This window comes from Staurois parvus, unplaced genomic scaffold, assembly GCF_062004578.1.
Source record: "Staurois parvus isolate SC_StPar_1 unplaced genomic scaffold, SC_StPar_1.0 ptg001660l, whole genome shotgun sequence".
NCBI lineage: Eukaryota > Metazoa > Chordata > Amphibia > Anura > Ranidae > Staurois > Staurois parvus.
Genome location: NW_028319456.1, coordinates 90,516 through 116,091, shown reverse-complemented (window position 1 = coordinate 116,091; position 25,576 = coordinate 90,516). Strand labels below are relative to the sequence as shown.

The 25,576-nt window shown below is 45.8% G+C and overlaps 1 protein-coding gene across 2 annotated transcripts in view; it reads left to right on the top strand.

Moving 5' to 3' along the window:
• The first annotated feature begins 472 nt into the window (after positions 1 to 472).
• NTMT2 (N-terminal Xaa-Pro-Lys N-methyltransferase 2) overlaps positions 473 to 25,576 on the top strand; it is a 74,133-nt gene continuing 49,029 nt past the window's right edge. Inside the window, exon 1 of one of the 2 annotated variants that reach the window (XM_089663319.1) lies at positions 473 to 766. In XM_089663319.1, the coding sequence (XP_089519445.1) occupies positions 613 to 766 (154 nt within the window). In that variant the 5' untranslated portion in view covers positions 473 to 612. The remainder of the gene's footprint in view (positions 767 to 25,576) is intronic. The other variant, XM_089663320.1, reaches the window with a different exon arrangement.

The following is a 25,576-nucleotide window of genomic DNA, read 5'->3' as shown; positions in this document are numbered from 1 at the left end:
TAAGGGGACTCTCTTCCCACTGACCACAAATGTAAGGGTCATTTTTGCCACTGAAGTCCAATGATTTGGCTTTATCAGGAGTCCCTAAGACCTGAAAATTATTTCAAGGGTTTCTCTGGGGTAAAACAGTTGAGAAAGGCTGCCTTAACATGTTAAAGCTTACATGAGAATATAGTGATTTGGTTTAGATCGGCTTTGGTTTTTCAAAATTCATACTTCTAAAGCTAGTTGCTTTGAAAAAAATTGTATAGTAGATTTATCCAGCTAATAGATTTTTCCAGAATATTTTCGTTGTTTATAAACGTGATAATGAAATACTCATGTACACACAAGAATCTAAACAGTGGGACTCTGAAATGTATCGTCCAGAAATAGCCTTGCCATTTTTGAATATGGATGAAAGTGTCAATTTACACTTACAAAGCAGCAAATGTCATTCTGAATTTTACTATCTGTTCCAACAAGCAGCTGCTGTACACTCACAGAGCATTCATAGCCAATACCACACACTTACGCTTCCCTGTTCATGGTGTAAAGTGACAAGTGCTAAAGCCGTTAAATACAGCAGCCTAGGCATCCATGGAGTATGGTTTATCATTCTAAGTCACCAAGATGGAGCACCTGGGAGCACACCTTGCTTTTAAGTCACGTTGGCACAACACAGATGAAGAACTCTGTCGGCACAGCATGTCTTTTGTTCTTCACAAGGCCATAAGAAATGATTTCTTTGAGAGCTATCTCTATTTGTTAGAAAAATATCCACTGGGTAAGTGATATTTTCAGTTATTTTATCTAGGAAAATTGTAATGGGGTTTGGCTGCATTGTATAGGTTTTATTGAAAGAATGACATAGTATATCAACAAGCATTTTCTATCCATAATTATGAGACACACTCATATAAAACATGTAATGAAACATTCTCAAATTATGAATTACAGTGCAAAAGAAACCTGACACAATTAGGTCATAATTGCTGCATATAGGAATTGTTTTGAAAAATATTGCTAATTAGTTGCTGTGGGGTATTGTGCATACTGGTCTTTACATATAAAATAAAGTGTATGTGTTTAGGTGATATAGAAATCTCATATTTTTTATTACTTTGAGCTAACAAAATTATTCTGAAATGCTTGTAAAAATTATAAGTTACTAAATACAGTATTATGGACCAGGGTTTAAGAGACTGAATTATCTGAAGTAGATGTATAATCTTTTTTTTATCCTATGCAGTAATGCAAATACTCCATACATGCCAAACTATGCCTTGCTAAACAGGGGACTTAACCATAACCAGGCCTCAGTTATTCTATTTGTTCCAGATATACAGTATACTTTGTTAGAGGCATGTGCAGAGATACCTCATAAGCAGTGTCAATGTATGAAATATATGATCCATGTAGCAAAATGCAAACTGCAGTGATCCATGGAACCCAACTGCACTGGAGTATCACTGCTTATACTGTTTTACTGAATAAGGTCATAAGTGGTTTTAATGCTTTGTAAAGTCCTCCTTTAATATTGTGCAGTCTCCAATACCTCTGCCCATTTTCCTTTAGGCTTTACCATGTCCGGACTAAAAGCTGGTAAAGTGCAGATATCTCATAAATTATAATGGTTTACATATCACATGATAGAACTATTAATGATAATATTTCTTATATATTCATTTATATGTACTTGTGAGGTCAGCATCCAAGGAGCTGGCATTGTTGACTTGTGAGCTGTAGGGCTGTCATTCTGATCTTGGTTATTGAGTCACTGACATGGAACAAGCATGACAGTAGTTCATATTTTTTTATGCAAATAACTTAATAAGAACTGAAGTCAGAATATGAATGACAGCCATAGCCTGCATCCTAAAATAGGGGTCATCAATGACAGCTCTTGTGTCTATTCTCCATGGTTCATTTAAAATATAACAAAATATATTAAGGAAAAGCATTAGCAGCGAAAAAACTACATTGCCTCATGCCACACGGCATGCTTGCATCTCAGATCTACGTACAATACATACTTTATATACCAACAAGTATTGTTTGTTAGTTTGAAGGATTCCTGTTTCTTTTGAATTCAAACATTTTTATTGGGTGGCATAAAGGCCATCGCCAACAGCTGAAACGACACTGTGGGTATTAGTAATCTCTGCACAGGGAGAGAGACAAAAAGGGTACATTATTGATAATTTGAGGCACAGCAATAATCTTTCTTGAAGGAGTGAACAATAATGCAGCAAAAATAAACTAGAGGATGATGGCTCTTAACATTGTTACAACACTTTAAAGATAGAAAAGGCAAAGAACTGAAATGAATGGTCCACCCAAGCCATAGCCCAGGGAACAACAAGAACCAGGCAGTGTCTGGAAAGTATACAGTAGGCCTGCAATAATCAGAGGGAAAGGTGAGTAAAAGGGAGAAGAAGGGAAAGCGGTTTCATGGTCTGCAGTAGAGATGAGCGAATCGAACTCGGCGAAGTGGAATTCGTTTCGAAGATCAGGAAAAATTCGATTCGCGCCGAATCCGAAAATTAGCAAACTTCGGATGCACGAATCGAATTTTCCCAAAAATGGCGGCGACATGTGTGGCGACGGAGCGGGGATCTCTGGGAAGGCGCGCAGACAAGGCGCGCTGACCCATAATGCATTCATTCATGACATGTGATCGCATTAGCCAATCAGCAGCCAGCCAGCCAGCACTGTGTAATGGTGGAGCTATAAATTGCGGCCATCTTAGAATTCTCCATTAGCCTCCGGTCATTCAAGAGAGACAGACCTCTCTGTGTATTAGGGACAGAGTTAGGGCCAGAGAGACTTTAGGGCCACAGAATCGTTACTTAGGGACACAGAATCGTTACTTAGGGACACCGAATCGTTACTCAGGGACACAGAATTGTTACTCAGGGACACAATCGTTACTCAGGGACAGACACAGAATTGTTACTTAGGGACACAGAATTGTTACTGAGGGACACAGAATCGTTACTCAGAATCGTTACTCAGGGACACAGAATTGTTACTCAGGGACACAGAATTGTTACTCAGGGACACAGAATTGTTACTCAGGGACAGACACAGAATTGTTACTCAGGGACACAGAATTGTTACTCAGGGACACAGAATCGTTACTCAGGGACACAGAATTGTTACTCAGGGACAGACACAGAATTGTTACTCAGGGACACAGAATCGTTACTCAGGGACACAGAATTGTTACTCAGGGACACAGAATTGTTACTCAGGGACACAGAATTGTTACTCAGGGACAGACACAGAATTGTTACTCAGGGACACAGAATTGTTACTCAGGGACACAGAATCGTTACTCAGGGACACAGAATCGTTACTCAGGGACACAGAATTGTTACTCAGGGACACAGAATTGTTACTGAGGGACACAGAATTGTTACTCAGGGACACAGAATTGTTACTGAGGGACACAGAATCGTTGAATTAAAGAGTATGTCAGACAACACGCAGAGGAGTGGCAGAGGAGGCAATGTTTCAGGAGCGAGCAGACGTGGCAGCAGAGGAAGGGGTCGAGGCAGCACTAGTCGCAGCCAGAGGCCAGTGCTCCCGGTGTCATCCAGCGGTCGTGTCTCCACCGACAACCCTGCCGTCATCGATTGGTTGGCTCGGTCGTCTTCCTCTTCCCAGGTCACCTCTGACACCTACAGCCAACGGTCGGTGGGTACGTCAGACACAACCGTTAGTTGGCATGGCCCGGGAGCAAGCCCACTGAAATCACGTGTCCTCTACCTGCCCCTGTCCTTTGGTGTTCCCTCACCAAGCGAAGTATCGCATGCTGTGGGCTCAGCCCCACTGTACAGTGAGGAAGAGCTAACAGAGGGTGGTCAGGAACGGGGGGAGACATCCGCCTCTTCAGCAGCCAGGCGAAGAAGTACTGGCGAGGAGAGTGGCTCGGTAGCCACACGCAGTCGAGGGGGCTAGTAGTGAGGCGGAGACCCTAATTGATGATGATGAGGCTGATCGCACTTGGCAGCCTCGTCGTCATCAGGCTATTGCTTCCACATCATCAGGAGAAGAGGGTGCCAGCTTGGCAGCGAGCAAAACAGTCGGTGGGTTGCCCAGGAGGCAGCAGGGTCGCAGCAGTGTCAGTGGAGGCAAACGGCCACGGAGTAGAGCACCAGCTCCACTGCAGCCTACCACCACGGCCAGTAGTGGTGCCGGTGTGCACGGAGGAAGTAGCAGTCAGCCAGTGAGGAGTAGCGGGGGCAAAGTTTCCTACTCGGCGGTGTGGCAATTTTTCGTCAAGCCGCCCGAGGAAGTAAACGTAGCCGTATGTCGACTATGTGGCCAGAAAGTCAAGCGTGGCCAGGGGGCCCATGTTGGGACTACAGCGTTGCGTCAGCATATGCAGCGTCGCCATTCGGTGGCCTGGGAAAACCGTGATAAAGATACGGCGGTTCTGCCTGCCCCAGCCCCCGCTCCATCACCCGCTCCGTTACTTGCTCCGTCACCTGACGTCAATCGCCCTCTATCAGCCAGTCAAGGCTCCAACACCTCTGCTGAGGGGAGTTGTCGCTCGTTGGCATCTTTCGCTCGTTCAGATGCTCCTTCTCCTGCTACTCCTCTTCACGGATTCCGTCAGCAGTCTTTCTTGGAATCCGTTTCCAAGAGACAACAGTTTGCGAGCACGCACCCGACGGTGCAGAAGCTGAACGTCCTCCTGTTCAAGTTGCTGGTGCTGCAGCTCCTCCCTTTCCAAGTGGTGGACTCAGCACCTTTCCGAGAAATGATGGCTTGTGCCGCGCCGCGGTGGAGAGTGCCAAGCCGGCATTTCTTCGCCAAAAAGGCAGTGCCAGCCCTGCATTCACATGTAGAAGAGATGGTGGGCCAGTCTTTGAGCATGTCGGTCTCTGCCAAAGTGCACGGCAGCGCCGACGTGTGGAGCTGTAACTACGGTCAGGGACAGTACATGTCATTTACGGCCCACTGGGTGAACGTGGTGCCGGCACAGCCGCACCAGCAACTTGGACAGGTCACGCCGGTTTTGCCTCCACGTTTGCACGTCCTTGGTCCAGCAAAGATGTCCGCCTCTACCACCTCTTCTTCCGCCGTGTCCTCAGCCGCCACCCCGTGCCAAGTCCCATTACCCGACCGGCATATCACATGTGCAGGGCGCAACGCTGTCACGCTGTGCTGCACCTGGTATGCCTTGGCGAACGTAGTCACACAGAGGAGGAATTTCTGAGTGTAATGAACAGAGAAATCGACAGATGGCTGTCTCCGCGCAAACTGAAAATCGGAACCATGTTGACCGACAACGGAAAGAACATGGTGTCTGCTCTGCGTCAAGGAAGGTTGTGCCATGCGCCATGCATGGCTCACGTGTTCAATCTGGTTGTCAAGCGGTTCCTAAAATCCACCATCCCACTGCAAGACATCCTTAAAATGTCACGTAAACTTTGCATGCATTTCAGCCATTCCTACACCGCAAAGCACACCCTCCTTGAGCTGCAGCGGCAGAACGGAATTCCACAGCATCGCCTGATCTGCGACGTTGCAACAAGGTGGAATTCAACCCTACATATGTTAGACCGCCTTTACGAACAGCGAAAGGCCATCACCGATTTCCTGATGTTACAAGCGGATAAAGGTACTCCCCTGTGTAACTTAGATGTCAGCCATTGGCAGTTCATGCGTGACACCTGCCGCTTGCTCAGGCCCTTTGAGGAGGCCACGCTATTCGTGAGTCGGCAGGACTATGGGATGAACGACGTCATTCCTCTGTTGCACGTCCTGGAACAAATGCTGTTAACAATGGCTGGTCAGGGTGCGGTAGACGTGGCACACAGATCTCAACGCCACATGACCCCTGTGGGGGCAGGACAGGAAGAAGAGGAGGAGGTAGAGGAGGACATTGGTGCTCAGGAATTATTGAGTGAAATGGGTGGTTTTTCCACTCAGCGGACAGGAGTGGAGGAGCAGGAGCATCTGGTAGAGGAGGAGGAGGAGGAGACAGAGGACCCAGACGCACCGTGGCAGTATGCTGTGGAGATGGAGGCAGGGAGTCCCTCGCATTCCTTGGCACAAATGGCCTATAGCATGCTCGGTTGCTTGCGTAGTGACAGCCGAATAATAACCATCAGACAGAGGGATGACTTTTGGCTGTCCACCTTGTTGGACCCTCGCTACCCTTCAAAAATGGTGGCCTTTTTCACACCTGCTGAGAGGGAGGCCAAAATAACGTACTATAAAAACCACCTATGTAGTCAGTTGGTCTCTGCCTTTCTGCGCCAACGTCCATCCTCAGACACTGTGGGCCCTGTGCGCTCGCGTTCCGCTGCCATGGCAGCAGGGGAGGGGTGGGGTGGTAGGAGCAGTGGCAGCTCCAACAGCAGCGGCTGCCTCAGTCTGCAGTCGATGATGAGTAGCTTTCTTCACCAGCGCAGTGAGGAAACTACTAACCAGCCGCAGCAGCAGCAGCATCAGGTGGACCTGGAGCAGGACCTCAAACAACAGGCTTGGGCCTACTTGGACAGCACCCTGCCAACCGAGGTAGACAATCCCCTTGACTACTGGGCAACGAAACTTGACCTTTGGCCCCAACTAGCTGAATTTGCCCTTGAAAGGCTGTCATGCCCAGCCAGTAGCGTGGCATCGGAGCGCGTGTTTAGTGCGGCAGGAGGTATTGTAACTCCGCGGAGGACACGACTGTCCACCCAAAGTGTGGAGAGACTCACGTTTGTGAAAATGAATCAGGCGTGGATTAGTCTGGATTTCAAACCACCAGTTCCTGACACAACTGACTAAATCCGCCATGAATCATGCCCCAAACATGTTATTATTTTTAACATAGGCCTCTGTATGGCCTTCAATTTAAGCTGCTTACGCTTCGCCACTCTGCCATGGGCCCCTGTACCGCCTCCTCTTGCTGCTGCCAGGTCCAGAGTGTGTCATGGGTCCCTGTACGGCCTCCCATTGCTGCTGTCTCCATCGCCACACTCTGCCATGTGCCACTTTCAGGTCTCCTCACACTGCTGGTGGGTTCCATTTTGTCATAGGGTGCTGGCAGATTACGGGCCTCCCATTGCTGCTGCCAGGCCCGTAATCTGCCATGGGCCCCCGTACCGACTCCTCATGCTGCTGCCAGGCCCGTAATCTGTCATGGGCCCCTGTACCGCCTCCTCATGCTGCTGCCAGGTCCAGAGTGTGTCATGGGTCCCTGTACGGCCTCCCATTGCTGCTGTCTCCATCGCCACACTCTGCCATGTGCCACTTTCAGGTCTCCTCACACTGCTGGTGGGTTCCATTTTGTCATAGGGTGCTGGCAGATTACGGGCCTCCCATTGCTGCTGCCAGGCCCGTAATCTGCCATGGGCCCCCGTACCGACTCCTCATGCTGCTGCCAGGCCCGTAATCTGTCATGGGCCCCTGTACCGCCTCCTCATGCTGCTGCCAGGTCCAGAGTGTGTCATGGGTCCCTGTACGGCCTCCCATTGCTGCTGTCTCCATCGCCACACTCTGCCATGTGCCACTTTCAGGTCTCCTCACACTGCTGGTGGGTTCCATTTTGTCATAGGGTGCTAGCAGATTACGGGCCTCCCATTGCTGCTGCCAGGCCCGTAATCTGTCATGGGCCCCTGTACCGCCTCCTCATGCTGCTGCCAGGTCCAGAGTGTGTCATGGGTCCCTGTACGGCCTCCCATTGCTGCTGTCTCCATCGCCACACTCTGCCATGTGCCACTTTCAGGTCTCCTCACACTGCTGGTGGGTTCCATTTTGTCATAGGGTGCTGGCAGATTACGGGCCTCCCATTGCTGCTGCCAGGCCCGTAATCTGCCATGGGCCCCCGTACCGACTCCTCATGCTGCTGCCAAGCCCGTAATCTGTCATGGGCCCCTGTACCGCCTCCTCATGCTGCTGCCAGGTCCAGAGTGTGTCATGGGTCCCTGTACGGCCTCCCATTGCTGCTGCCAGGTCCAGAGTGTGTCATGGGTCCCTGTACGGCCTCCCATTGCTGCTGTCTCCATCGCCACACTCTGCCATGTGCCACTTTCAGGTCTCCTCACACTGCTGGTGGGTTCCATTTTGTCATAGGGTGCTGGCAGATTACGGGCCTCCCATTGCTGCTGCCAGGCCCGTAATCTGTCATGGGCCCCTGTACCGCCTCCTCATGCTGCTGCCAGGTCCAGAGTGTGTCATGGGTCCCTGTACGGCCTCCCATTGCTGCTGTCTCCATCGCCACACTCTGCCATGTGCCACTTTCAGGTCTCCTCACACTGCTGGTGGGTTCCATTTTGTCATAGGGTGCTGGCAGATTACGGGCCTCCCATTGCTGCTGCCAGGCCCGTAATCTGCCATGGGCCCCCGTACCGACTCCTCATGCTGCTGCCAAGCCCGTAATCTGTCATGGGCCCCTGTACCGCCTCCTCATGCTGCTGCCAGGTCCAGAGTGTGTCATGGGTCCCTGTACGGCCTCCCATTGCTGCTGCCAGGTCCAGAGTGTGTCATGGGTCCCTGTACGGCCTCCCATTGCTGCTGTCTCCATCGCCACACTCTGCCATGTGCCACTTTCAGGTCTCCTCACACTGCTGGTGGGTTCCATTTTGTCATAGGGTGCTGGCAGATTACGGGCCTCCCATTGCTGCTGCCAGGCCCGTAATCTGTCATGGGCCCCTGTACCGCCTCCTCATGCTGCTGCCAGGTCCAGAGTGTGTCATGGGTCCCTGTACGGCCTCCCATTGCTGCTGTCTCCATCGCCACACTCTGCCATGTGCCACTTTCAGGTCTCCTCACACTGCTGGTGGGTTCCATTTTGTCATAGGGTGCTGGCAGATTACGGGCCTCCCATTGCTGCTGCCAGGCCCGTAATCTGTCATGGGCCCCGGTATTGCCTCCTCATGCTGCTGCCAGGTCCAGAGTGTGTCATGGGTCCCTGTACGGCCTCCCATTGCTGCTGTCTCCATCGCCACACTCTGCCATGTGCCACTTTCAGGTCTCCTCACACTGCTGGTGGGTTCCATTTTGTCATAGGGTGCTGGCAGATTACGGGCCTCCCATTGCTGCTGCCAGGCCCGTAATCTGTCATGGGCCCCTGTACCGCCTCCTCATGCTGCTGCCAGGTCCAGAGTGTGTCATGGGTCCCTGTACGGCCTCCCATTGCTGCTGTCTCCATCGCCACACTCTGCCATGTGCCACTTTCAGGTCTCCTCACACTGCTGGTGGGTTCCATTTTGTCATAGGGTGCTGGCAGATTACGGGCCTCCCAATGCTGCTGCCAGGCCCGTAATCTGTCATGGGCCCCTGTGCCGCCTCCTCATGCTGCTGCCAGTTCCAGAGTGTGTCATGGGTCCCTGTACGGCCTCCCATTGCTGCTGTCTCCATCGCCACACTCTGCCATGTGCCACTTTCAGGTCTCCTCACACTGCTGGTGGGTTCCATTTTGTCATAGAGTGCTGGCAGATTACGGGCCTCCCATTGCTGCTGCCAGGCCCGTAATCTGCCATGGGCCCCCGTACCGACTCCTCATGCTGCTGCCAGGCCCGTAATCTGTCATGGGCCCCTGTACCGCCTCCTCATGCTGCTGCCAGGTCCAGAGTGTGTCATGGGTCCCTGTCCGGCCTCCCATTGCTGCTGCCAGGTCCAGAGTGTGTCATGGTTCCCTGTACGGCCTCCCATTGCTGCTGTCTCCATCGCCACACTCTGCCATGTGCCACTTTCAGGTCTCCTCACACTGCTGGTGGGTTCCATTTTGTCATAGGGTGCTGGCAGATTACGGGCCTCCCATTGCTGCTGCCAGGCCCGTAATCTGTCATGGGCCCCTGTACCGCCTCCTCATGCTGCTGCCAGGTCCAGAGTGTGTCATGGGTCCCTGTACGGCCTCTCATTGCTGCTGTCTCCATCGCCACACTCTGCCATGTGCCACTTTCAGGTCTCCTCACACTGCTGGTGGGTTCCATTTTGTCATAGGGTGCTGGCAGATTACGGGCCTCCCATTGCTGCTGCCAGGCCCGTAATCTGTCATGGGCCCCTGTACCGCCTCCTCATGCTGCTGCCAGGTCCAGAGTGTGTCATGGGTCCCTGTACGGCCTCTCATTGCTGCTGTCTCCATCGCCACACTCTGCCATGTGCCACTTTCAGGTCTCCTCACACTGCTGGTGGGTTCCATTTTGTCATAGGGTGCTGGCAGATTACGGGCCTCCCATTGCTGCTGCCAGGCCCGTAATCTGTCATGGGCCCCTGTACCGCCTCCTCATGCTGCTGCCAGGTCCAGAGTGTGTCATGGGTCCCTGTACGGCCTCCCATTGCTGCTGTCTCCATCGCCACACTCTGCCATGTGCCACTTTCAGGTCTCCTCACACTGCTGGTGGGTTCCATTTTGTCATAGGGTGCTGGCAGATTACGGGCCTCCCATTGCTGCTGCCAGGCCCGTAATCTGCCATGGGCCCCCGTACCAACTCCTCATGCTGCTGCCAGGCCCGTAATCTGTCATGGGCCCCTGTACCGCCTCCTCATGCTGCTGCCAGGTCCAGAGTGTGTCATGGGTCCCTGTACGGCCTCCCATTGCTGCTGCCAGGTCCAGAGTGTGTCATGGGTCCCTGTACGGCCTCCCATTGCTGCTGTCTCCATCGCCACACTCTGCCATGTGCCACTTTCAGGTCTCCTCACACTGCTGGTGGGTTCCATTTTTTCATAGGGTACTGTATGGCCTCCCATTGCTGCTGCCTCCACCGCCACACTGTGGCTCCACACTCTGGTTTTGGCCCCGTGACTGCCCAAATGAGTGAAGTGTGCGGTGATTCTAAGATCGACAGCACTCATCTGCATGTCATACTGACTGACAGTATTATTTCTCTTCCCCAGCAGACTCCAAGGGCATTTAAATTAAAGGTACAGTGTTCTGCACTAATATAAAGGCTCTCTGAAGCCTAGAAACACCCTTTTTATAAGTTAAATTCGCAGCGAATATATTCGACTCGAATTGAATTTATTCCGCGAATTCGCCGAATCAGCCGAATCGAATTTTTGAATAATTCGCTCATCTCTAGTCTGCAGCATCAACAGTCCCAAGAGCTCAGACAAACAACAAAGATAAAAAAAAAGAATCAAACTCTGGGGATATTTACTTATCAAACCAAGGTTGCCAAGTTTTAGTGTACTTTCGAACCATATCATGAAGCGTTGCCACAATTTTTTTTTTTTTTTTTTTTTTACATTAATATTTAATTAATTTTCAATATAGCACTTTACACCATTAAATTATCAAAATATTCTGTAAAAAACAATTTCCATATATATCTTCATTCTAAAAACCCACCCTCCCATTCCCTCCGCCTCCCATTCCCTCCCCCTCTTCTCCAGTCTTCTCCCCAATTTTTTCCCTTAGCTCCCCGCTCCTCCCCCTATCTCTGCCCTCTCAAGACACCCTTCTTCTTCTTCCTTTCTTGTCTATTCTCTATTTTTCCTATTTCAGCTATTTTGTTCTTTTAATTGTTCTTTAAACTTATCCCATTTCTCCCACCTTTCTCTAAATCTCTCCATTCTATCTTCTGAGTGGTAGAGTTCCTCCATCATGTACACATAGTCAACCCTACTTATCCAATTTTTTATTTTTGCTACTTCCGGTTCCTGCCAAAATGTAGGTACTGATCCCTTTGCCGCATTTATCAGATGGAATACCATCGAGTTCTTATATTTTTCTACTGTAGTCTCAGTTTTATGGAATAGGCATTCACCCTAATCTTTCGAGACATCAACCCCCGTTATCTCCTGAATTTGATTAATTATTTCTCCCCAGTACCCCTGGATTTTTGGACACTCCCACCATACATGTGCCATTGTGTCCTTCATCCCACATCCTCTCCAACATAAAGGGGATTTATCTATTTGCTGCTTATGTGCCACACTTGGCGTAATATACCACCTAGCTAAACATTTGTATTTCATTTCCACCACCCTCATATCTACAGCCCCATGTGCTAATCTAAATATTTTCTTTTTCTGTTGCTCATCAAACAATATTCCAAGTTCCCTTTCCCATTTCTCTATGTACATAGGAGGAGTAACGTCTGTTATTTCGGTAAGAATTTTATAGATCCTTTTATTATGCATTTACCTGAAATATTTTCCTTCCCTGGAGGGAAGAAATACAGTTGCAAGAAAAAGTATGTGAACCCCTTGGGATTACGTGGCGTTTTGCATGAATTGGGCATAAAATGTGCTCTGAACGTCATCTAAGTCACAACAATAGAAGAACACAGTCTGCTGAACATAATACTACACAAACATTAGATGTTGCCATGGTTTAATTGCACATAACATGTAAACATTCACAGTGCAGGGAGGAAAAAGTATGTGAACCTTTGGACTTAATAACTGGTTGACCCTCCTTTGGCAGCAATAACCTCAACCAAACGTTTCCTGTAGTTGCCGATCAGACCTGCACAATGATCTGAGTAATTTTGGACCACTCCTCTTCACAAAACTGTTTCAGTGTAGCAATATTCTTGGGATGTCTGGTGTGAATCGCTCTCTTAAGGTGATGCCACAGCATTTCAATCTGGTTGAGGTCAGGACTCTGACTGGGCCACTCCAGAAGGCGTATTCTGTGCTGTTGCAGCCATTGTTTTGTTAAATTACTTGTATGCTTTGGGTCACTGTCCTGTCGCATCACCCATCCTCTGCGGAGCTTCAGTTGGCGGACAGATGTTCCTACGTTTTCCTGCAAAATGTCTTGATAAACTCTGGAATTCATTTTCCCATCAATGACAACAATCCGTCCAGGCCCTGAGGCAGCAAAGCAGCCCCAAACCATTATGCTCCCTCTGCCATGTTTTACAGAGGGGATGAGGTTTTGATGTCGGTGTGCTGTGCCTTTTTTTCTCCACATAGTGTTGTGTGTTCTTCCCAAACAACTCAATCTTGGTTTCATCTGTCCACAGTATATTTTGCCAGTAGTGCTGTGGAAAATCCAGGTGCTCTTTTTTCAAACTTCAAACGTGCTGCAATAGTCTTTTTGGACAACAATGGCTTCCTCCGTGGTGTCCTCCCATGTACTCCATTCTTGTTTAATGTTTTCTTTATTGTAGATGTGTCAACAAAAATGTTAGCATGTGCCAGAGATTTCTGTAGGTCTTTAGCTGACACTCTGGGATTCTTCTTTACCTCATGCAGCATTCTGCGCTGTGCTCTTGCAGTCATTTTTACAGGACGACCCCACCTACGGAGAGTAGCAACAGTGCTAAACTTTCTCCATTTGTAGACAGTCTGTCTTACCGTGGACACATGAACATCAAGGCTTTTGGAGATACTTTTGTAACCCTTTCCAGCTTCATGCAAGTCAACAATTCTTGATCGTAGGTCTTCTGAGAGCTCTTTTCTGCGAGGCATGGTTCACATCAGACAGTGCTTCTTGAAACCAGTAAACCCAAAACAGGTGTGTGTTTTTTAAGGGCAGGACAACTGTCAGCAACACATCCAATATCATCACACTGATTGGAGTCAAGGTTGGCTCACTCCTGGCTCCAATTAGCTCTGGAAGAAGTCATTAAGCTAGGGCCTCACATACTTTTTCCTCCCTGCACTGTGAATGTTTACATGTTATGTGCAATTAAACCATGGCAACATCTAATGTTTGTGTAGTATTATGTTCAGCAGACTGTGTTCTTCTATTGTTGTGACTTAGATGACGTTCAGAGCACATTTTATGCCCAATTCATGCAAAACTCCACGTAATCCCAAGGGGTCACATACTTTTTCTTGCAACTGTATATATCTACCAACGGCATCAACATAGAACTAAACGCCCAACCCATTTGTTTGTGAATCATATCCCAAACCCTAGTTACATTTCGTGTATAAGTGCTTGTACTTTCTACTTACATACAATATTGATGTGCCATCCATACTATCTTATCCAATTGTGTCTCACTTAATGTGTTTTCTATATTTACCCAACTATTCCTTAGTGCATTATATGTCCAATCGAAAATACGTGAAAGTAACACTGAATAATAATATCTCTTTAAATCAGTCACACTTAAACCCCCATTTTCCTTGTCTCTACACAACACTTCATAGCTTATTCTCGTTTTTTTATTTCCCCAAATGTATCTCAATATAATTTTTTTAAATTATTTTGAAAAAGGCTCCAGAGAGCTGTATAGGCAGTGACAATGACAGATCCGGCCTGAGCTCCGAACCTGCTCAGCAAGACAGCCCTGGGGGACACACTCGCCCTCACCATAATTTCCACTCGCCATTGTCGAGCAGGCGAGTGGAAATTTCAAGGCCTGGTTTATTTTCTATACGTTCTTCAAAGACGAGGTCGGTTTTATCTCTAAATATTTTAATTCTCTTTCCCTTCATGGGAAGGGAGATTCTCTTTGTAGAATTTTTTTTCCATTATCGGGACATTAACATTTAAGATCTATTATTTTACTGGGTTAATGTTTAAATTTGACAGCTCTTTATAGTATTTCATTATTTTCATTAGATTGGGTAATGTCAACCTAGGGTTAGTGTAAGGGATTTCCGGCAAGGAGAATCGCGATCGGGAACGCGCATGCGCACAGGCATTCCCGCAGGAGAATTGCCGGTTGCGCTCAGGATTGCGCGATCGCGCACATGCACAGCGAAGATTGGTGCCAGACGGCCCATTTAAGGAGTGCCTCTGCTCAGGTTTAGTGCTGACTGGTCTTCACCTCTCCTCGTGTCCTGGTAGTTCCGTACTATTCCTTTGTTGCTGACCCGACTTATTCCTGACCCAACTCCGATTACTCTCCTGCTCCTGGTTCCTGACTTCGGCTCTGCTCCTGACTTTGGCTTCTCCTTCTGATTCTGTACCGCGCTGCCCGACTGTTTATGACCCCAGCTATCCTTGACTCTGCTCCAGTCCTGTGTCCTGGCTACCTACCTTGCTCTGCTGCACATCTGGCAATCCACAGAACCTGCCTGGTCTATTTCTATGGTACCCAAATCAGAGGATACTCTGCCTACCAAGGTCATCACCTGCAAGAGCCGCAAGCAACAACCACTGGCGCTCTTGTCCCCCTGGTCCCTAGACTCCTTCTGTTCCAACTTCAGCGGGGTTAGGGCTAGTGACACAAGTGAGGCCGACCTCGTCAATACAGTCTCCCATCAGGTACATGACAGTTAGCCACATAGAACAACATATCATCCACATACGCTGCCACTTTATGTTCTGTCTCCCCTATCCGGATCCCTTTTATGTCTACATTGTTTCTTACTGTTGCCAAGAGGGGTTCTAAAGATAGAACAAACAACAGAGGTGAAAGTGGGCACCCTGTCTTGTCCCGTTATACATCCTGAAAAACTCTGATAATGAACTTTTAACCTTTACTGCAGCTGAGGGTTGGATATAGAGATTTCTTATCCACTTTCTCATCTTGGGACTAATTCCCCAAATCTTCAGCATGTCTAACATAAAGCCCCAATCTACCCAATCAAAAGCCTTCTCTGCATCAACTGACAAGATCAATTTCTCTCTTACTTTTCTGTATAAGGAGTAATGATCTTAATCCTATTAAGATCATTACCTATCCACCCCTCACCTCACCCCCTCATTCTCCGCCCGCATCACTCACCTCCTAAACGACATCTCTGACTGGATGTCGCTCAATTTCCTCAAACTCAACCTCTCCAAAACCGAGCTTCTCATCTTCCCCCCAGCCCGCGCCCCCCCCCCCCATCCTTTCCATCACTACCAACAACACCACCATCAATCCCACCCAGCAAGCCAAGGTCCTTGGCGTCACTCTGGACTCAAACCTTTCCTTTCAACCTCATATCAAATCCCTCACAAACACATGCAGGCTCCACCTCCGGAACATCGCCAGGATACGTTCCTTCCTTACCACAGACACCACTAAACTACTAGTACACTCCCTGATTATCTCACGCCTGGACTACTGCAACTCCCTCCTCACCGGCCTACCCCAGTGCAGGCTCTCCCCGCTTCAGACCATCCTGAACTCAGCGGCCAGACTCATCCACCTCACCAGCCGCTCCACCTCTGCCACCCCCCTCTGCCTCTCCCTCCACTGGCTCCCCATTGCCCAACGCATTAAATTCAAATTGCTCACCCTGACCTATAAGGCCATCCACAACACTGCCCCTAACTACCTCACCGATCTGATTCCCAAGTACCACCCTACCCGTACCCTTCGCTCTTCACAGGACCTTCTTCTATCTTGCTCCCTGGTCTCCTCCTCCCACGCACGACTGCAAGACTTCTCCAGGTCCTCCCCCATCCTCTGGAACTCACTACCCCAATCCATCAGACTGTCACCGTCCCTCCTCACCTTCAGGCGCTCCCTGAAAACCCACCTCTTCAGGGAAGCCTACCCCACCCTCACCTAACAGCCACTGCCCTTCCCTCCTCCTACCACTCCATCCCCCACAGCCGTTTCCTCCTGTGCCTCTACCCCCCCCCTCCTAGATTGTAAGCTCGAAAGAGTAGGGCCCTCTAACCCCTTGTGTACTGTTTGATGTTACTGTTCTGTTTCATGTATTGTCCCCCCTCTATTGTACAGCGCTGAGCAAACCCTTTGGCGCTATATAAACTCGATAAATAAATAAATAAATAAATAAATCCATTATCTCTCCCCTACCTCCATGGGACAAATCCCACTTGATCCAGATGAATCCACTCTGGCATTAGGTTTTTCAATCTAGCTGCCAAGACCTTTGCAATAGTTTAGTATCCATGTTTAACAGTGAGATAGGCCTATAACTGGCACTTTGGATCCCATCTTTCCCCTCTTTTTGCATAGGCATAATATATGCTTACAATGATTCCTCTCTCATTTCCATCCCATCTCTTAATGCATTCATATATACACTCAGTTTGGGAACTAATTGTTCTTTACATTTTTTTATAATATCTCACTGTATACCTGTCAGGCCCCGGGCTCCTCCTGCAACTGTCCCTTACAAAGCCCCTTGGATTTCCTCTTGCGTTATTGGTTTTTCTAAGTGTTTTAACTGCTCTTCCCCTAATCTTGGTAAGTTTGCCTCCCTTAAATACATCAGTCTCTGTCTTGTTCTCTCTTCTTCCCCCCTTTTAACTTTTTTCGATTTATGTCATATAGTTTGCTGTAATATTTTTTGAATACCTTAGCGATATCAGTGGTTGAATACACCAGTTCTCCGTTATCATCCTTAATTTTCTCTATAATTCCTGGATTTCTTCTTTCTCTGTGCTCTCATTAAATATTTACCTGGTTTATTCCCCCACTTAAATCTCTTTCTTGCCATCATATTGAAAGTTCTCCTTGTTTCTTCCGCCATTAAATTGCCTAAATCCACTCTCTTTTTTATTATTTGCTGATTTATGTCTGTTGCTATTTTCTTTTTATGTGACTGTTCAAGTTTGTATAATCCCTTAATAGCGTATTGATTTTCTTTTGCCGTTACTTTTCTTATTTTTTACACCAATCGCTATCAGAATTACCCTGATATATGCCTTATGGGCTTCCCAAACCGTGGCCATTGAAATTCCTTCAGTCTCATTTCTTTCAAAGTACTGCTCTATTTCTTTTTTTATTCTATTTTATATCCTGATCCTGAAGGAGTGTCTCATTTAACTTCAACTTATTTATCTTGTTCTGCTCTCTCCCCTATAATAGCTTTATTGTAACTGGTGCATGGTCTGATATTGTTGTAACTTCTATATTTACCTTAACCAGTGACTCTAATAGTCTATGTTCAATCAATATATAATCTAATCTTGAATACGTTGGATGTGCTAGAGAATAGAACGTATAGTCTCTATCTCTAGGATGTTTAATTCAACACACATCTACTAGTTGATACTGATATAACATTCTTCGCATAGCTTTCCGACATTTACTTCCTTCTCTCTGCACTTGCGACATTGTATCAATCTGAGGATCCATGAAAAAATTAAAATCCCCTGCCACGATCAGTTTGCCGTTTTGAAATTCAAGAGCCTTACCGGTATATTCTTAAAATAGGCCACTGGATTTATGTTGGGGCAATAGATATTTGCCACTGTACACTCAGTTTCCTGTAATCTCCCCTTTAAGAACAAGAACTGACCCTCAGGATCCTCCAACCTATCCTCCAACTTAAATCTTAAATTATTAGCTATACCAATTGTCACTCCTTTAGCACGCTTAGTAGGTGAGTCAGCATAATACCAGGTTGGGTAATATCTACAGTATAATTTTACATTTGTTTCCTGTAATAAATGTGTCTCTTGTAAAAATGATATTCCAATAGATCGTTGTTGTAATTCACTAAGGATCTTATGCCTTTTTCTCAGGATATTCAATCCCTTAACATTATAAATCATAAAATGAATCTCCTCCATCTCTCTTATGTATATATATATTTTTTCTCTTTCCCCTCTCCATTTCTCCTCCTCTCCTTTCTCCTTTTCCCTCCATCTACATTTTTCCCACCAAGGGTACCATCTTTTCGAAGGAGCATGGAGCAATCTCCTGTATAATTCTTCCATTTCCTCTTCCTTGAACTCTTCCTATTCTATGCACTCTGATCTTCAGATGCTCTGTTCCTGGTCTGCCTGTTATTATATTTAACATTTTCTCCATAGTCCCCATCAGGTCTTCTCCTTCCGAGGTCTCAGGTAAACCCTGTATACTCAGATTACACCTTTTGTCTCTGTTCTCCTGATCTTCCAGTTTATATAGCAGACTTCTTTGCTCCATTCTCATATCTTCCATCTGTTTTTCTAATTTTGTTATTACTTGGGCATGCTTATCTAATTTCCCCTCAGTCTCTTCTACTCGTGACAAAACTTGCCCCAGATCTTTGTATATTATCGCCATCTCCTGCTTTATAGAGCGTTTTAATCTTCTAAACATATCTGCTATATCAACTTTAGGTAGCATCTATGGGGTCATCACTTGCTCTTCGAGATTCTCCATAACCGACTCATTTTCAATATCTTCCCCTTCAGCATTTTGGCTAATATTAGATATTCCCATAGATAGTCTGGACCGATCCCCATTGGTGGTTTCCATCTCCTGCCTGATGTTCACTCCTTGTTGTCTCTCAGGGGTTTGTCCCTCCAAATTTTTTTCTTGTGGGGGTATATATTTTTTAATTGAGCTTGTTTGAGATTTCTTTGCCCCCCCATTTTGCTGCTTTGCTTTTCATGATAGTGATGTATTTTCTATCTTTTCCCAGCCTGGGATTTACTTCTGCTGGGCAAATTGGGGATATAGCCCTCTGAGAGTAGTGTCTCTTAGGTTTTCTTTTCCCTTTGGGTCTCTAGTATCTTCACCTCTCATGTCTCTAAGCCTGCTCCTTCTGCCCCCCCTGGGTGATTCCCCCTAGTACGCTTCATACAGTACAGATACTTTTAAATTTTTGAGACTTACCATCCCCTTGTAGCTCCTCTGCGCTTCCTTCGTGCTGCTTTCCTCCTGTTGGAGCTGCCTCGGCTATGGATGGGCTTCCTTTCATCGCAAGGACCTCTCGCACTGTCGATAGCGATGGCAAACTGTTTTGGGAGGGTCACCCTCTATACAGTTCCGTGGGTCCTGGGCTTCTAAGCAGTCAGAGCAGGCTTATGACTGTAGGGCGGTGGGGCCAGGCTCTCCTCCGTACAGAGCCGACTGATGTTTCTGCTTCCCAGTGTTCCTCTGCGGTGGCCACGTGACCACCCAGCATCTGCTGCTCCAACCTCCATCAGGGTCCGCTTCCCTTCCAGACAGCTGCTCCTCTCTCTCCTCCTCCGCCTCACCACTTCCAGCCGTCTCCGCCGGCCCTCCACACGTGGGAGCGGTCTTGGGCCCCAGGTGAGTTAAGGCCTGCTGGGCAACATAACTTGCGGGTCACAGGAAATGCTAACTATCTGGGAGCTCTCACATTAAGCTCCTGGTCAGAGCCGTGTTCAGGCTCCCAAGCATTGCCACAATTTTAGTTTGGATCATCACGTGGGTGATTCGGTTCCTCACAGCCGTTACACAGAGGACCTGCCTCTGTCTATTGTCTTCTTTGCAGCAGTCGTGATGGAGAAGAGAAGATGACATTGATTCCTAGTCAGGTCCGAGGGCAATAATTTAGAAGAGCTACACGTGGGTCCTGCGGGACATCAGTATCGAAAATGACTGCACTATCAGGCACGTCCACCAGGTATGTAAGTATGTGCCACTTTTCCCACACCCCTGAAAGCAGGCAGATGGGTAGCATGGGACACGTCACAAGATTCTGTGTGGCACCAAGTACCAGATCGATAAGACCTAGCAAGATTTTTCAGGGCTCCTATGTTTGGAGAGACCTTATGGTTTTCCAAATGTTTAGCCAGTCTTGGTGCATAAGGTCCAAGTCCAGGTCTACATGGCCACATAGGCCAGGGGGGGAGGTTGTGGTGTAGTTAGCAATGTTATGTAGAGTGTAGATATAACTCCTTTTGCATGTGGGTCAAATGAGCATGGTCGGAATTGAGGAACTTAAATTGAACTTGTAGAGTTGAGAAAGACTGGACGTCACAAGATGATGGAGTAAGGTCAGCCACAATCAAATTCAATGGTGAAATGTGGTTGGTGAAGCCATAGCTGAGATTATTTCAGATTACAAAGAAAGGATAGTAGAGGTTGATGAGGCAAAATAAAATTAGCTTTGCCTTTCACTATGTCCCAGATGTCTGATTACATAGTCAACAAACAACCGTACATTTCAATAACTATGACAAGAAAAGTAAAAAAAAAAATAATATATATATATATATATAAACATGTTTTAGCACTAACCCTGCTGGCATTTCATATACACATTGTTTGGATGCGTCCATGCATCTTATTGGGACATAATCCCATATACGCAATATATTTCTTCCAGCATAGTAGACTTGAGATTGGATCATTACTTACAATTACAAAGCCAACTAGGAGATCTTTTCTAATATTGATGTTACAAGATTTTTTATGGTTGTCTTGATATACCGTGCCGTGATAACGTATCTGCACCTTCCTAATTTTTATTTGAATATTTGTGACACTTAAATGATTCAGATCATCAAACAAATTTTAACATTACACAAAGATAACCTGAGTAAATACAAAATGCAGTTTTTAAATGATGATTTCATCTATTAAGGGAAGAAAGTGGTCCAAACCTGCCTGGCTCTCTGTGAAAAAGTAATTGCCCCCTAAACCTAATAACTGGTTGTGCCACCCATGACAGCAACAACTGCAATCAAGCTTTTGCGATGACTGGCAATGAGTCCTTCACATAGCTGTGGAGGAATTTTGGCCACTCCTCTTTTCAGAATTGTTTTCATTCAGCTGCATTGGAGGGTTTTCGAGCATGAACAGCTTTTAAGCTTTTTAAAGTCATGCCACAGCATATCAATCGGATTTAAGTCCGGACTTTGACTAGGCAATTCCAAAATCTTAATTTTGTATTTTTTGAGCCATGCAGAGGTGGACTTGCTGGTGTGTTTCAGATCATTGTCCTGCTGCATAACCCACGTTTACTTGAGCTTTTGGTCACAAACTGATGACATTCTCCTTCAGAATTCATGATTCCATCAATTATGGCACGTTGTCCAGGTCCTGAAACTGCAAAGCAGCCCCAGACCATCACACTACCACCACCATGTTTGACTGTTGGTATGATGTTCTTTTTATGAAATGGTGTGTTAGTTTTATGCCAGATGCCAGAACGCACATCTTCCAAAAAGTTCAGCTTTTGTCTCATCAGTCCACAGAATATTTGCCCAAAAGTCTTGGGGATAATTTAAATTTTTTTGGCAAATGTGTTCTTTTTGGTCAGCAGTGGCTTTTGCCTTGGAACTCTCCCATGGATGCCATTTTTGCCCAGTCTCTTTCTTATTGTTGAATTATGAACACTGACCTTAACTGAGCCAAGTGAGGTCTGCAGCTCTTTAGATGTTGTTCTGGGTTCTTTTCTGACCTCCTGGATGAGCTATTGTGCATTTGGAGTCATTTTGGTAGGCTGGCCACTCCTGGGAAGGTTCACCACTGTTCCAAGTTTTCACAGCACTGTACATACTTTTGAAAAAGTTTTAAATACCTATAATACATACATATAATAAATTCCAACTACCTACTGAGGATGAAAAAAAAGCACTACAGTTGCTATAGAATATCAATGGCATTGTATTTGGGGGATAACCAGAAATGGGGACTGTAAAGATCGTTATTTGCCCATTTTTAGAGATTTTTTTGTTGTACTGGGATCCAGGGAACTTTTACCAAAGTTATTTTGGTCATAGTTCAGATTTTAAGAGGTCTAATAAAGGTTGCTTTTTACAAAACAATTGAGTATGTTCACTAATCTCACCGTCTAAAGTACTCGCTGAAAGGATTGTAAAAAGTACCTGTTATTTCTGCTCAAGCAGTGTGTTTTTACGTGACACAGTATCCTAAAGTGTACTCTCAAGCCCTGTATGGTCACATTACAGTGGAAGGCATTTGGTTTAGGAGGGACAGAAAAGCATAGGCACAATATTAAGAATGGAGAGCGACTGACACTTTGTTCCTTACCCTGGCTTGAAACGATAATTTTTGAGTAGTACACTACTATTTTTAAGGTACTTGTGTCCAGGCATTTTTTTTTACTTTTGGATTGGGAGAGGTTAAAACTTCTGTATAGTTTTATTGCTTTCTGTCACGCAATTTGGGAGATTTTCTCTCTCTTCCTAGCTCTTTAACACCCAGCAATCAATGAGGAGAACAGGTGTCACCAGGATGGGAAAACCTTTATAAAACCTGCTAGGGTTATGACATGTTATGACATTTTTTTAATTTCTTTGTCTCCATGTTTTCTGTCCCAGTGACCTCATCCAACCAGAACAGGAAATGAAAAGAAATCTTTCCCATGACACAGAAAGCTATAAGAAAGAAATCATCATAAACATACTGTAAAGAGTTCCCATTTGATTTTATTTCGAATTTTACACTCCTAAAATCCAAAACATTTTGTTGTTAGAATGGATCCGTTTCTTTGGGGACTACAAGATGAAAATAAAAAATTGCCATCAGGAAGGCAGGACACTATACAGCATTGCATAACAACTGGATAAAACAAGAAAGTAATGAGTTACATAACTGAATATATACAGTAGACCCAATATATACTGCAATTACATGATCTACATACTGTATATGCCCTTTTTGGACCAGTAATAAAGATCTTTACCCTGTGATTTTATGTTTGTTAAATGGTTTATTTTCTAAAAGGGGTTATAGAACTTATTTTCAGTTGGCATTTTTAGAAAATTATTATGTTTTTATTAGTTATAGTAACTCATCAATCATTTTTTTATCCAATTGTTACCAAGTACTGAACACAGTCCTACATAACAGCTACCTTTAGAATACTTGTGGCAGCTTTTCACTTGTATGCAAATTATATAGCTCTGATGAGGGTGTGGGCTTTGAATCTCAGAAATGCATTGTCTTTTTATGGTGCATGAATGTAAATTAAATCAGATCTAGACACCAAAAGGGGCATATTTATAAAGCAGTGAATGGGGTTTACTAAAGTATGAGAGAGAGTGACTCCACTTCTGAAGGCAGGAAAAACTACAGGAAGGACTTTAAAAGGCCAGTCCCAAGCCTAGTCTATCAGTATTTTGTCTGAGAATCACATAGGGAAACAACTACAAGCAGGGGCGGACTGACCATTCAAGCACTCAGGCACTGCCCGGGGTCAGTAGGGGGGCCCATGAAATGCCCCTGGTACCTTTTTATAAGCTTTTTTTGAGTGTGGGCAAGGACATAGGGGCCCCATGATCCCCTATTGCCCGGGGCCCCATGAGTTGTCAGTCCGCCGCTGACTACAAGACGAAAAAAATCATACATATACAGAAATAACTTTAGGGAGGAAATCCATGTAGCCCTGGATGACTCCAGGAAACAGAGTTATTGGTAAGTGTAAGACACAACAGGAGAGAATAAGCAAGTACTTATCAGATTAGGAAGGGGCCACTGTTTGAAGGACCTTTCTCCCAAACGAGTGGAGGAAAGGTCTAGACGATAATTTTCTGAAAAAGTTAGAGTAGCTTTACCATGTTGCTGCTTGACATACAGTTGTGTTCAAAATAATAGCAGTCAGACATCACTAACCTGATCAATCACTGTTTTTGGTAGAAATGATATTTCTACATGGCAAATAATTTACTAGCAGGTGTAGTAGAGTAATAGAAATCCAACAGACCCAACAGTCATGACATGCATGCTGCTGATTCTGTGTAATTGAATCACTAATTGAAAGGGGCATGTTCATAATAATAGCAGTCTGGAGTTCTATTAGTGAGGTCATTCATTCTTTGAAAAACAGGTGGCAATTATTGCCCTTATTTAAGGAAGGAAGGCAGCAAATGTTGTACATGCTGGTTACAGTGCATTTCTCTCTGAAATTTTGAGGAAAATGGGTCGTTCCAGACATTGTTCAGAAGAACAGCGTACCTTGATTAAAAAGTTGATTGGAGAGGGAAAAACATATAAAGAAGTGCAGAAAATGATAGGCTGCTCTGCTAAAATGATCGCAAATGCTTTAAAATGGCAACCAAAACCTAAAAGACATGGAAGAAAATGAAAAACTACCATTCGAATGGATAGAAGCATAGCCAAAATGGCCAGGACTCAGCCAACAATCAGCTCCAGGAAGATCAAAGAAGATCTAAAGTTACCTGTGAGTACTGTTACAATTAGAAGACGCCTATGTGAAGCCAAGCTATCTGCAAGAAGCGCCTGCAAAGTCCCACTGTTGAAAAAAAGACGTGCTGAAGAGGTTACAATTTGCCAAAGACACAGTACACTGTGAAGACAGTGAAGCATGGTTGCGCAAGCATCATGATATGGGGATGTTTCTCATACTACGGTGTTGGGCCTATTTATCGCATACCAGGGATCATGGATCAGTTTGAATACATCAGAATACTTGAAGAGGTCATGCTACCTTTTGCTGAAGAGGAAATGCCCTTGAAATGGGTGTTCCAACAAGACAAAGACTCCAAACACACCAGTAAACGTGCAACATCTTGGTTCCAGACCAACAAGATTGATGTTATGGAGTGGCCAGGCCAATCCCCGGTTCTTAATCCAATAGGAAACTTGTGGGGTGACATCAAAAATGCAGTTTCTGAGGCAAAACCAAGAAATAGAGAACTGTGGAATGTAGTCCAATCATCCTGGGCTGGAATACCTGTTCACAGGTGCCAGAAGTTGGTTGACTCCATGCAACACAGATGTACAGCAGTTCATAGAAACAGTGCTTATACAACTAAATATTAATGAAGTGATTCAAAGGAAAGCAAAATCTTCAAATATTTTTCAGTTTATATAGTGAATGTTTGAGTTTGTAAAGAAGAATACAAACACTGCTATTTTTTTTGAACAGTCTAATATTCACTTTTCTTCAATTTTTTTAGAGGAACAACACAAATTTGATATATTTTTCTTCATGTTTTGATTTGGAATAGAATGTGTAGTGTTCCCAATGCATTTGTGTGCATGGAAATAAAAGCTATTAGAAGGATTTTGAGCTTTATTCACTTTTTTCAACACACTGCTATTATTTTGAACACAACTGTGTCTGCTCTGATGTAGCTCCTGCTTACTTTGTCCAAGATGCT